Genomic DNA, 14960 nt, shown 5'->3' on the forward strand with positions numbered 1-14960 from the left:
ATTTTGCAGAGAAAAAATGTGAGGAGAAAAATAGTTTTAGTGAGAAGTAGCAGCCTGCAAAGGTTGTATAGAATAAGGAACAGGATTAGGGGCATAACATTCTCTTGAGTGATTACAATTGGCGGAAAGTCTATTCAACTGATGAATATAATTTTCTATGAACAGATGGACATAATGAAAATTAAAAGAGACAGTGCTTCCATCTGAAACAAGTAGATACATTTATCTGAAATAAAGCACTTTGAATACGGTCCATTACGTTTTCATATCAATGTTCAATGTGTCCTATTCAGTAAAAAACTCTCTTAAGTATAAGTAGTGTGTACTATTTGAGCAAGGAAGAGCTCAGGAATGCTGACTCCTGTCAAAAACACTAAAATGGTCTCCATGCCATGCAGGCCTAATTCTGGGTGCTGCATTACTAGGATTCATCTGGTTGGAGCATAATTGTGTGCACCTTGTTTAGACAGAGTGCCTTAGGTTTCTCTCAATCTGCTTTTCCATAGACACGATCATTACAAGAATTTAGCATCCGGACAACACCAGTCTCAAAAGGATTCGTTTAGGCAGTTAAAAAAAGGTTTTGTTTTGTTTTTTTCTCAAATCTTTTAGCCCCCAGTGTTCATCAACAAATCCTTCTGCCTCACCAATATCCTCTGTACTTTTCCACTCCAGGATTTGATCACATTTCTCTCTTTCTATTTTTTTTTTAGAATTTGGAAGTAGTTGCCATCTTTAACATTCAGCTCACAGAACTTATACTCACAGAGCTGAAAGAAACATAAGAAATCATCTAATTCAATTCACTGATTTTAGAGATGAAGATTTTTTTCTGTAAGATCTATTTAGCTAAATTCAGATGAGCTTTCTCTGCCCTTAGAGACAAATTCCAAAATTAAAAATAGAGCACATACTGGAATGGATTGTAATCAACCTGGGGTAGAGATAGGGAAGGAAAGCTTAGGCTATGAGAACCATAGCAGGGTCAAAATTACCAAGTAGATGAAATCACCAGAAGCTGAAAAGATATTGGTCATCTCTAAGTTAAGACCCTAAAGGTTAATTTACCAGCCTGAAAAAAAACAGGCAATGCGAGGCCATTTATAACTATATTCATACTCACTATTAATATTACAATAAAGACAATAAGGCAGTAAGTGAAAAAGGACATAAGCTTTGGAGCCAAACAAATCTAGGTTCACAACCTCATTCCACGTGTAGCTGGGTAAGCTTGGAAAGGCCTGGGAAAGACTTGAATTTTAAAATCTGCAATATGGGGATAATAACTAACACCTACAATGTAGGGCCATTGTGAGGCTTAAATGAAATTGTTTATATGAAATACTAGTAGATATACCAATGTCCATAGCTGCATTATTCACAGTAGCCAAAAGATATGAACAACCCAAGTATCCATCAATGGATAAGTGGGTAAACAAAATATAGAATATACATACAATTGAATATTATTCAGTCTTAAGAAGGAATGAAATTCTGATACATGCTACGACACAGATAAACCTTGAAAGCATTATGCTGAGTGAAATAAGCCAGACACAAAAAGACAAATATTGCATGACTCCACTTATATGAGGCACCTAGAATAGGAACATTCATACGGACAGAATGTAGAATAGAGGTTACCAGGAGCTGAGGGTATAGGGAGCAAGGAGTTATTATTTAAAGGGTACAGAGTTTCTGTTTGGTATCATGAAAACGTTCCAGAAATGGATATTGGTTACTATGGATTAAATTGTGTCCCCCCCAAAATTTAATGTGTTGGACGCTTGGTCCCCACTGTGACAGTGTTAAAAGGGTGGAAAATCCTATTGTGGTAGTTGAAAGGTGGGGCCTTAGAGAGGTTTTGGATTGTGAGGACCATGCCCTAGTGAATGGATTGATCCATCCTTGGAATAATGGGAGTGGTTCTGGTGGCTTTAAAAAGAGAGTGAATGAAGAGGTTAGTCTCTCTCTCTGCTCCGCCATTCTGCCACATGCGACCACTGTGTCCCTGTCACCACCAACAAGGCTCTCACCAGATGCATTCCTTGGACTTTGGACTTCCCAACCTCCGAAACTGTAAGCAATAAATATTGTTTCTTTACAAATAACCCAGTTTCAGGTATTTTGTTATAAGCAACAGAAACAGAGTAATACAGTGGTGATGGGTGAACAGTGTGGGAATGTCATTGAATTGTACACTTAAAAATGACTAAAATGGTAAATTTTATGTGATGCATCTTTTACCGCAATAAAAAAAGAAAAGAAACAAAACAAAAGTGCTAGTAGAATGCCTGATGTATAGTACGTGGTTAACAAATGGTAACACAGTCACATCCCACTCTGCCCATTTTACCTGCTCTAAGTAATGTAGTGACAAGTTGATATACTTGGCTTCTGTTAGAAGCTGGCCCCCTACTCCAGTCTTTGCAACTCGCTCTGAACCAGCCAGGTCAACCAAATGGAGTTTGGCATGTCGGACAGTTGCAGATCCTGGTTCCTTACTTGATAAATGAATAGTGAAAATGCAGTGGGAACGGGTTGAAGCTTGATTCATAGGAGTCTACAAAAGAAATTGCAAAACAAAAATAATTTGAACAATGAGAAATTTTGAAGAATATATAAAAGTTTAAATTTATATTTCTAATGAAATATAAAGACACTTCCTAAAAAGCCAGCACTGTCAAATGGAGCAAATCATTTGTAGTTGAGACCCTTAAAGTAAGTTCTTTTCAATGTATTACCTTTTGGATAAGTGATAACGTATATGGATGGGTTGATTCAGAAAGGGAGAACAGGATCCTAATTATGTAAAGATTGAATCCTCTTACCAACACAATAACTTTATTTCATTACTCCACTACAATCCACACCTCAGCCTTGGCTAGTCATATTGAAAATGCTTAATGTCAATCTCATGGGAAAACAGTGAGAATGTGTGGATCAGGAGAATTCACTACCAAAATTATAAACACACCCCACAGACAAGAACGCCCACCGTCATTGCTACCACTCCACACTGAACAAGATGAAGGTCCTCGCCAATATAATAAACAAGAAAAAGAAACAGAAGACATAATAATAAGAAAATAAGATATTGAAATATTCTTATGAATAGACAATATGGTGGTCAACATAGAAAACACAAGAGCATCTACAAACTATTAAGAACTAAAAAGTTCAGTAGGGTTACTGAAGATCAATATGTGAAATCAATAAAGTTCTAATAACTCAGCAACAATTAATCAGGAAATATAATACTATTAACAATGGCAAAAAAAGAGAATAGATAACAAAGGATTAATTGTGTAAAAAATGGTAATTTATAGGTAAAAATGACAAAATAATATTAAAAAACACAAAAAGAAAACTTGAATAAATTATTTGCTAGATATTAATATACAACTTCATAGACGCAAAAATGCAAAATTATTCTATATATGATTGTTTATATGTTAACCTATATAGTGCAATGCAATTGAAATAAAAATGCTGCAGGTTTTGTTTACAGAACAAGACAAACAAATTGATTCTAAAAATTATATAGAAGAGAAAAATCTTCAAATGAAAGGGAAATTAATTCTATGAAAGAAGACCGAAGAAGTGGCCTTGTCCTGCCATCTGTCAGGTATACCATGAAGCCATAATTATTGAAACAGTGTGGTATTGGTTCAGGAACAGGTAGGTAGGTCAGTGAAACATGTATAAGACGGAGGTGACATCACACCATAGCAGAGAAAGGATGGACTAATTAATAAATGGTGCTGGAATAACTGGCTATACATCTTGATAAAAATAAACTTAGATTGCTTTCTCACACTATACACACAAATAAATGCCATAATGGATGAAAGCCTTATGTGTAAAATAACACAACCTTAACACTAAAAAAAAAAAAAAAAAAAAAGGAAGCATATTGTAATCAACCCAAGGTAGTAATGGATACTTTAAGATAAGACATAAAACACAAAGATAATTTAAAATATTTGACCAAAATAGTCCAAAATTTAAAAACTTCTGTGTGACAAAATCTACTAAAAAGTTGAATAAACCGGGAGAAGATATTTCCAATACATATGGCTGACAAAAGATTAACATTTGAAATAATGAACTCCCACAAATTAATAAGAAAAACACAACTCAGAAAAAAATGAGCAAAGGATATTAACAGGCAACTTATAAAGAAGAAACCTGGAAATGATTAATAAATATTTGAAAAAATGCTTAAATTCATAAATAATCGGGACTAGGTAACTTAGAACCATAAACTATTTCACACCCATCAGACTGATTAAAAAAACAACAAAAAACTCTAACAAAACAAGTTTTGGTGAAAATAGAAGTAAATGGTAACTTTTATATACTGCTGGTGGGAATATAAATTAAGAACATTTTTTGAGAGCAGTTTGACAATATGTGGCAGAGTTGCAAAGGCATATAACCCACAAACAGCAATAGATTACTAGTCATATTTCCCAGAGAGAAATCTTGGGATGCACATATACAAGGACATTCTTTTATTTGGGATAGCAAGAAATTGGTGCAAGATGCCCAATGGACATCTGTGGTAGGAAAGATTAATAAACTAGGATAATTCAAACAATAGAGAAGTTAAAACAAGGCTATTTTTGGATAGACTGACATGGACAGATTTCTAAAATAGAACACTGAGTAAAAAAAACAAGTTAAAGAATGATATAAACACTATGATAAAATTTACGTAGTTAAAAAAGCAATATTATCTATTGTTCACGGAGCTATAACTTAGATCATTAAAAGTATAAAAATATGGACCAGGTTACAGCACATTAATAATATGGTTGTCTTTGTGAGGGATAAAAGTGAAAGGCCAACAACGGGACTTCAGCTTTTTGTAAAATATCCTATATCTTTTATTTAAAAATTATCAGAACCAAATTCTGGGTTGTAAAAACATTATTCTCTGTACATATTTGTGTTTAAATTTTTTTACAGGCAAGCAATGAATCTGAATTAAGATGCAAGTGATGAGTTAGCAGTATCATCCTCTCAAAAAACAAAAAAATTTTAAAATATCCTAAATAAATATTCATATTAGAAAATATGTTCAATCCAGACATTTATATGGAATAATAAAAGACCACGCATAGCCAAAGCAATGCTGAGCAAAAAAAATAAAGCTGTAGGCATAACACTACCTGACTTTAAGCTATACTACAAAGCTATAATAACCAAAACAGTATGGTACTGGCATAAAAACAGACACACCGATCAATGGAATAGAATAGAGAATCCAGAAATCAACCCACACACTTACTGCCATCTGATCTTTGACAAAGGCACCAAGCCTATTCACTGGGGAAGGGACTGCCTCTTCAGCAAATGGTGCTGGGATAACTGGATATCCATATGCAGGAGAATGAAACTAAACCCATACCTCTCACCATATACTAAAATCAACTCAAAATGGATTAAGGATTTAAATATACACCCTGAAACAACAAAACTTCTTAAAGAAAACATAGGAGAAACACTTCAGGAAATAGGACTGGACACAGACTTCATGAATACGACCCCAAAAGCACGGGCAACCAAAGGAAAAATAAACAAATGGGATTATATCAAACTTAAAAGCTTCTGCACAGCAAAAGAAACAATTAACAGAGTTAAAAGACAACCAACAGAGTGGGAGAAAATATTTGCAAAATATACATCTGACGAAGGATTAATATCCAGAATATATAAGGAACTCAAACAACTTTACAAGAAAAAAACAAGCAACCCAATTAAAAAATGGGCAAAAGAGCTAAGTAGGCATTTCTCTAAGGAAGATATCCAAATGGCCAACAGACATATGAAAAAATGCTCAACATCACTCAGCATCCGGGAAATGCAAATCAAAACTACACCGAGATACCATCTAACCCCAGTTAGGATGGCTAAAATCCAAAAGACTCTGAACGATAAATGCTGGCGAGGTTGCGGAGAAAAAGGAACTCTCATACACTGTTGATGGGACTGTAAAATGGTGCAGCCTCTACGGAAAATGGTATGGAGGTTCCTTAAACAATTGCAGATGGATCTACCATATGACCCAGCTATCCCACTGCTGGGAATATACCCAGAGGAATGGAAATCATCAAGTCGAAGGTATACCTGTTCCCCAATGTTCATCGCAGCACTCTTTACAATAGCCAAGAGTTGGAACCAGCCCAAATGTCCATCATCGGATGAGTGGATACGGAAAATGTGGTATATCTACACAATGGAATACTACTCAGCTATAAAAATGAATGAAATACTGCCATTTGCAACAACATGGATGGACCTTGAGAGAATTATATTAAGTGAAACGAGTCAGGCACAGAAAGAGAAATACCATACCACATGTTCTCACTTATTGGTGGGAGCTAAAAATAAATAAATAAAATCACACACACACACACACACACAGAAAAACAGCAGGGGGGGAAGAAGACATAACAACTACAATTCCTTGAAGTTGATACGACAACCAAACAGAAAGGACATTGTTGGGTGGGAGGGAGGGGAGGGAGGAGGGAGGGAGGTTTCGGTGATGGGCCAGAATAATCAACCACATTGTATATCGACAAAATTTAAAAAAATAAATAAATAAAAATAAAAAAATTTAAAAAATAAAAAAATAAAAAGTATATAAAAAATAGAAAATATGTTCAGATGTCCACCTTTGAAAAATGGGATTTAACCCCAAAATTTCAATATAGATGCACATGTATGCAGATAAAGTAACATATTAGATGCTATTTCAACCAGAAATTCTTTCTACGAGTACAAATTCTTGATATACGCCACAGTTGACTTACACCAGCTAGCAAAATACACAGATGTCAAAATGCTGGCATAGTTTTAGTGATGATGATGTAGCTAGTGAGTTAAATAGGCTGCAAATTTGACCCATTACTTGCTGCCACAATAACTATACCCAAACCTAGCCAGTGTGTGATTTTGCATGCTAAAGTGGATCAGCAAATAACTGTGCATGTAAAACCGCAAACTCAAATTTAGAACCTAAGTTGAGGTGTTTTGTAAGTGACTGTAAGTTATTTGCAGAACTTAAACATGGGTTTCATTTCACTGTTATATTTGCACAACAATAAATCCTACAGTATTGTAACAAAAGTCAAATTGACAATCAATATAAACAAATAAGATAGAGATTACCCTCAACATCTGTCTTCAGCTTGGAAACTGATATGCTGAAACCACAATAAAATGTGGACCATTAACAAATATTGGAAGCGTGTACCCATTTCAAAGGAATATGAGATTTTTAAAAACTAAAATTATATTTCTGGAGTCTGTAATTAAAATGCAGTAATATGCTGTAGGAGTCCATGCCTACCGTTTTGTAACTTCTCATAAATATTTTCTGCATGAAGTAGCGGTTGGTGTCCTCTTAGATAAAATTTTCTTAAACCTCAGAAAACATTCTTTATGTGGATCTGTTCAAGTGTGATTGGATGTGCTGGTATCTGCTCTGTGTTTATTTAAGAACGTCTTTATGTCTCATAGGCTTGTCTTTATGTCTTACTGGCATACATTTGTCCTTTTAAAGGTAAAATTGTATTAAAACATTTCTGAAACTGTATTTAATTGTATTAAAACATTTCTGAAGAACAGATGGCACCATTTAGGCAGATTCATTCAAATTTAAGCGCACGTTTTAAACAAATGTGTTTTTGGCACTAGAGACTGTGCCTTTGGAAAAATTCTAGTGATGATTAATCATCTGCATGCAGAGAGCTTTCACATTTTATATCAGTCTATGTGTGCAGCTGTGTTAGGCGGTACAGACAAGAAGGAAAATAAGACATGAACCTTTCCCTCAAGGAACTTATACCCGTCGGGAGCTAAAGCCAAAATAAGTGAAATAAGAGTGAATATAAAATGAAAAAGAGGCAAAACGTGTGGGAAAGACAGTGTTCTGTGCTCAGCACCAAGAATCCTGATCCTCCAGGTAATACCTGAGAATGCTAATCATTCCCTCATTCTGGAAGCTCTCCACCCTATGCCCACTGACTGGTTTCTAGCGTCAACCATTCTTGAGGTATGTTCTGTCTAATTGCTCTATCTCTTTACCGTACTCTCATCTCTCCAGTCCCTAAAAATAGCGTGTCCTAAGCTATGGTCATCATATTTCTTTCCCATGGGATCTTATTTTCTACAGCTTCAATCTTCACTGGATAGGCCCCGCAGTGTAAAAATCACACACCAAAAATCTTAGAATTTGGCAGTGGATGGCCTAGTTTCAAGTCCTAGTTCTGTCACTTACTAGTGTTGAAAGTTTAAGTAAATTTACATGAAGTAATTTTGGTTTTCATGCCTCTGAAGTGCCATAATAAGACCTTCTTGGCTGCAAAGAGTTATATTAAATACAAATTGAATTACTGAGTGTTGAAGCGGTATGTGAACTATAAAAGGTCGTATTAATGTCTGTCACTTTTGATATTCCCTCTATAGGGATGCGTATCGGGATGCCTCCCATATCATTTCCTACCTTAATTTCTCTATACACCAGATTAGAATGTCCAACAGCTTGCCTGACAATTGTCACTAAAATGCCTCACCAGTATCTTGAACATAATATTCCCCGAAACAACTGCATCACTTTCCCTCCCTTTGCGGTCCATGGATGGATATCCAAACCATCCTACTCCTGTGGAATTTACTTCCACTTCTCTCCATCTCCATTGTTAACCAAATATCCTTTACCTCTCACCTGGATTGGCGCCTTCTCTCTCTATTAGTGTCCCTACATTTATTCCTATCTTTCCCAATTGGTCTCCACTTTCCAGAGTAATATTTTTAAAAGGTGTATTTGATTATGACAGTCCTATCTACATATCTAAATTAAACTAGCATTCTTCCTAATTCCAATTATCTCTCTTTCCTTCAACTGTGTCTTATGCAACTATTTATCAAAATTCTTTTTAAATATGACACTCTGAATTGAATATATTCTTTCAAATACAGCTCAAACAGCACAGGGCACTGAATGTATTACTTCTGGAATCCGGGCAATCTAAATCTAGAATTGCCAGTACATAACACATGAATGTGTTATGACTCCAGATTTGCTCCAGCCTTTACCCATGCTATGGAATTTTTTAAAGAAATACACAGATGCATGGACAGACAGATGGACAGACACATACACACACACACACACACACACACACACACACACACACAATATCACAGTTGATGACTGCATTTGATTAATTTTTACCCCAACATTACAATCTATTGGATATTGATTTTTTTTTCAATTTTGTGCTATATACCAATGAAAATATTTTATATATCCTCATTCAAACAATTTGTAAGACACTGAGGTAAGGCAGAGCAACATTCCATAAAGACCATCTCTGATCTCCAGCACGTTAGGTAACAGTTATGGGTATTTTCCAATTAGCTTCAATCCAAGTATTTTCATATTTCTCTTTATATCCCCAAGGATATTTTGAGATACTTTATTAAATAAACTGAATTCATTTGATCTAGAAATTTTTATAATCCTATGAAAAAACAAAATGAAATTAGTTTAAGGTGAATCAGTGCTGACCCTTTCCTAATTGTTTACTGACTGTTATTTAATAACCCTTCATTGGTTTCATTTTTAGAACTTGGTATCAAAAATACTAACTTGTTCCTTTTCAAATATGTTTTTGTTTTTTGGAAAATTGAGAATAGATCATTTTCTTTTATAGAATGAGAATTTAAAAATCCGGGCTCACTGGATCCTTTACAGATTCATCATATAGATAGCCTATGGTCAATGAAAGTTACTTTTCCTCGTTTTCATGTCCAGCATAGTGAAATCTTATTTATTGAAGGTCCATTTATCTGAAAGGTTACAAAGGCTCTTCACTTCCCCACTCCTCCCACTTAGACTCCGAGCTCCTTGAGGGCAGGGATTGTGCCTTATTCTTCATTGTAACCCTATCATAACATAGTAGTGCTAAAAAATGTTTGTTAAATTCTTGGCTCTTGCTTATTTCTCATTTTCTGGAATCCCCATAGCACACTCTATAATTTCCAAAAATCTCCAAATAATTTTGAGACTACATGTGCAAACTTTTTAAGTCCATGACATATAATTTATCTGAGTCTAAAAATTAGACTATTTGAAACAACTAGATTGACTCAGATCTCTCCATCTTGGGCTTCAATTATTTTCTGTACCTGATTCCAGAGTTCTTAACCACTACCCTCGATATCTTCAACTGACCTTTCTAATGCTTGGAATGTCCTCTTTCTTGTCAGTAAAGTACACTCTTTTCCACCTCCCAGAATAAACCTACTCAAACTTCATTTATCTTCATGAATTCCACTGGACAATCCTCAATTGGTATTTGCCATTGTATTCTGAAAGGACATTTAACATTTATGCATATAGTAGACAATCATTAATGTCCCAGCCCTGGAAGAACCCAAAGGATGGGTTAAAAGATTTTTAAATGTTAATTCAAAATCCATTTGGAATATTGTTTAAAAACTGATGATAATGTAATGAACAATTTGCTACAGTGGGCAGTGAGGGGTGATGGTACGATCCACTGGGCTGCAAATGAGTGTGTAGTGACCAGCCTACTTTCGCAGCGTAAAGAGGGTGGTGCAGATTGTAAAAGGTGACCCCAAAATGACCCTGCCAGACAATAAGATGGCTTCAAAATGTCCATGTAGAAGGGGCTTGAAGCAGCAGTGGGGTTGTGGAAGTGGAGGTTGAAGTTGCTTTTGCATAGTAGAGGATTAAAGCAAGAAAACATCAAATGCCTGTATTGATGACTTGGAGGGTTGGGCTAAAGCCCTTTTAAACTTCTTCCTGGCATTGGCTGGGCTACTACTTTCAGAAGGTATTTTGTCTAGTAAAATATCTCCAATTTCATTTAACAAGAATCATTTTCTACAGAGCACGAGATACTCCTAGGCTGAATGAGAAATTGGAAAAAAAAAAAGACTATGCATTTTTTTCTGATGCGTATGTGTGGGTGTGTGTGGCTGGCCATTTTTAAGATTCAAAACTTGGATGGGGGGGGCAAGAATCAATAAATGGAATATGTTTTTATGTTTACATAATATGCTATTACGTTTGGGGAAACATCTTTTTTTCTACTTTTAATTAAACATATGTTTTTAATCACTTCAAATATAATTGTAGATAATCAATACAGCCTTCAATGATTCAAATAATCTCTTTATATCATCACATTAAAGGTTTTCTAGGATACTTTGAATGCTTATCATTTCTTTCTTGTCATAACTTGTAACTTATATTCCATTCTTGTGTACCAAAATAAAATTTTTTTTTTCAATTACTCTTCTACTCTTGAGTGAAATATCTCAATAAGATTTTCCACTAATCTAGAAAAGGTCAGGTGAAAAAAATCTTTTTTAGACAAAACAGGACATTATAATGTGTATGCCTGAGACTCCTTAAAGCAAACCAACTAAGAAAAACAACTGCACCCACAGAATCCAGAATCCTGCTTTCCACTTCAACTCTTTTTTTTTTTTTTTTTTTTTTTTTTTTTAAAATTTTATTTTGTCGATATACATTGTAGCTGATTAATGCTCCCCATCACCAAAACCTCCCTCCCTTCTCCCTCCCCCCCTCCCCCCCAACCATGTCCTTTCTGTTTGTTTGTTGTATCAACTTCAAATAATTGTGGTTGTTATATCTTCTTACCCCCCCCCCCGTTTGTGTGTGTATGTGTGTATGTGTGTGTGTGAATTTATATATTAATTGTTAGCTCCCACCAATAAGTGAGAACATGTGGTATTTCTCTTTCTGTGCCTGACTTGTTTCACTTAATATAATTCTCTCGAGGTCCATCCATGTTGTTGCAAATGGCAGTATTTCATTCGTTTTTATAGCTGAGTAGTATTCCATTGTGTAGATGTACCACATTTTCCGTATCCACTCATCTGATGATGGGCATTTGGGCTGGTTCCAACTCTTGGCTATTGTAAAGAGTGCTGCGATGAACATTGGGGAACAGGTATACCTTCGACTTGATGATTTCCATTCTTCTGGGTATATTCCCAACAGTGGGATGGCTGGGTCGTATGGTAGATCTATTTGCAATTGTTTAAGGAACCTCCATACCATTTTCCATAGAGGCTGCACCATTTTGCAGTCCCACCAACAATGTATGAGAGTTCCTTTTTCTCCGCAGCCTCGCCAGCATTTATCGTTCATAGTCTTTTGGATTTTAGCCATCCTAACTGGGGTTAGATGGTATCTCAGTGTGGTTTTGATTTGCATTTCCCGGATGCTGAGTGATGTTGAGCATTTTTTCATATGTCTGTTGGCCATTTGGATATCTTCCTTAGAGAAATGCCTACTTAGCTCTTTTGCCCATTTTTTAATTGGGTTGCTTGTTTTCTTCTTGTAAAGTTGTTTGAGTTCCTTATATATTCTGGATATTAATCCTTTGTCAGATGTATATTTGGCAAATATTTTCTCCCACTCTGTTGGTTGTCTTTTAACTCTTTTAATTGTTTCTTTTGCTGTGCAGAAGCTTTTTAGTTTGATATAATCCCATTTGTTTATTTTTCCTTTGGTTGCCCGTGCTTTTGGGGTCGTATTCATGAAGTCTGTGCCCAGTCCTATTTCCTGAAGTGTTTCCCCTATGTTTTCTTTAAGAAGTTTTATTGTCTCAGGGTGTATATTTAAATCCTTAATCCATTTTGAGTTGATTTTAGTATATGGTGAGAGGTATAGATCTAGTTTCATTCTCCTGCATAACGATATCCAGTTATCCCAGCACCACTTGCTGAAGAGGCAGTCCCTTCCCCAGTGAATAGGCTTGGTGCCTTTGTCAAAGATCAGATGGCAGTAAGTGTGAGGGTTGATTTCTGGATTCTCTATTCTATTCCATTGGTCAGTGTGTCTGTTTTTATGCCAGTACCATACTGTTTTGGTTATTATAGCTTTGTAGTATAGCTTAAAGTCAGGTAGTGTTATGCCTCCAGCTTTATTTTTTTTGCTGAGCATTGCTTTGGCTATTCGTGGTCTTTTATTGTTCCATATAAATGTCTGAATAGTTTTTTCCATTTCTGAGAGAAATGTCTTTGGAATTTTGATGGGGATTGCATTGAATTTGTATATCACTTTGGGTAGTATGGACATTTTCACTATGTTGATTCTTCCAATCCAAGAGCATGGGATATCTTTCCACCTTCTTGTATCCTCTCTAATTTCTCTCAGCAGTGGTTTATAGTTCTCATTATAGAGATTTTTCACCTCCTTGGTTAACTCAATTCCTAAGTATTTTATTTTTTTGGTGGCTATTGTAAATGGGCAGGCTTTCTTGATTTCTCCTTCTGCATGTTCACTATTGGAGAAAAGAAATGCTACTGATTTTTGTGTGTTGATTTTGTATCCTGCTACTGTGCTGAAATCATTTATCAATTCCAACAGTTTTTTTGTAGAGGTTTTAGGCTGTTCGATATATAGGATCATGTCATCTGCAAACAGGGACAGTTTGACTTCATCTTTTCCAATCTGGATGCCCTTTATTTCCTTCTCTTCTCTGATTGCTCTGGCTAGTACTTCCAACACTATGTTGAATAGGAGTGGTGAGAGTGGGCATCCTTGTCTGGTGCCTGTTCTTAAAGGAAAAGCTTTCAGCTTTTCCCCATTCAGGATGATATTGGCAGTGGGTTTGGCATATATGGCTTTAATTATGTTGAGATACTTTCCCTCTATACCTAACTTATAGAGGGTCTTTGTCATGAATGAGTGCTGAACTTTATCAAATGCTTTTTCAGCATCTATAGAGATGATCATATGGTCCTTGTGTTTGAGTTTATTAATATGGTGTATCACATTTATTGATTTGCGTATGTTGAACCAACCTTGCATCCCTGGGATGAATCCCACTTGATCGTGGTGAATAATTTTTCGTATGTGTTGCTGTATTCTGTTTGCTAGTATTTTAGTGAGGATTTTTGCATCTATATTCATCAAGGATATCGGCCTGTAGTTTTCTTTTTTGGTTATATCTTTACCTGGTTTTGGTATCAGGATGATGTTTGCTTCATAGAATGAGTTTGGGAGATTTGCGTCCGTTTCAATCTTTTGGAATAGTTTGTAAAGAATCGGTGTCAATTCCTCTTTGAATGTTTGGTAAAATTCTGCTGTGAATCCATCTGGTCCTGGGCTTTTCTTTGTTGGGAGCCTTCTGATAACAGCTTCAATCTCCTTTATTGTTATTGGTCTGTTCAAATTTTCTACGTCTTCACGGTTCAGTTTTGGGAGCTTGTGTGTGTCCAGAAATTTATCCATTTCCTCCAGATTTTCAAATTTGTTGGCGTATAGTTGTTTATAGTAGTCTCGAATGATTCCTTGTATTTCAGATGAATCAGTTGTAATATCGCCTTTTTCATTTCTAATTTTTGTTATTTGAGTCTTCTCTCTTCTTTTTTTTGTTAGCCATGCTAATGGTTTGTCAATTTTATTTATCTTTTCAAAAAACCAACTTTTTGATTCGTTGATCTTTTGAATTGTTTTTTGGTTTTCAATTTCATTCAGTTCTGCTCTGATCTTAATGATTTCTTTCCGTCTGCTAACTTTAGGATTGGATTGTTCTTGTTTTTCTAGTTCTTTAAGGTGAAGTATTAGGTTGTTCACTTGCCATCTTTCCATTCTTCTGAAGTGAGCATTTAATGCAATAAATTTTCCCCTCAATACTGCTTTTGCAGTATCCCACAGGTTTTGGTATGATGTATCATTGTTTTCATTAGTTTCAATAAACTTTTTGATTTCCTGCTTGATTTCTTCTTGGACCCATATGTCATTAAGTAGAATGCTGTTTAATTTCCATGTGTTTGTATAGTTTCCAGAGTTTTGTTTGTTATTAATTTCTAGTTTTAATCCATTGTGGTCTGAGAAGATACATGGGATAATTCCAATTTTTTTGAATTTATTGAGA

The 14960-nt window shown here is 35.4% G+C and overlaps 1 protein-coding gene across 5 annotated transcripts in view; it reads right to left on the minus strand.

Annotated features, from left to right (window-relative positions):
* The window catches only part of LOC134378048 (kinesin-like protein KIF6), a 336082-nt gene that overhangs the window by 230298 nt on the left and 90824 nt on the right, over window positions 1-14960 (minus strand). For all 5 annotated transcript variants that reach the window (XM_063096971.1, XM_063096970.1, XM_063096968.1 and 2 more), the window contains one exon: window positions 2357-2563. In XM_063096971.1, the coding sequence (XP_062953041.1) occupies window positions 2357-2563 (207 nt within the window). The remainder of the gene's footprint in view (window positions 1-2356; window positions 2564-14960) is intronic.

This window comes from Cynocephalus volans, chromosome 5 (assembly GCF_027409185.1).
Source record: "Cynocephalus volans isolate mCynVol1 chromosome 5, mCynVol1.pri, whole genome shotgun sequence".
NCBI classification, from domain to species: domain Eukaryota; kingdom Metazoa; phylum Chordata; class Mammalia; order Dermoptera; family Cynocephalidae; genus Cynocephalus; species Cynocephalus volans.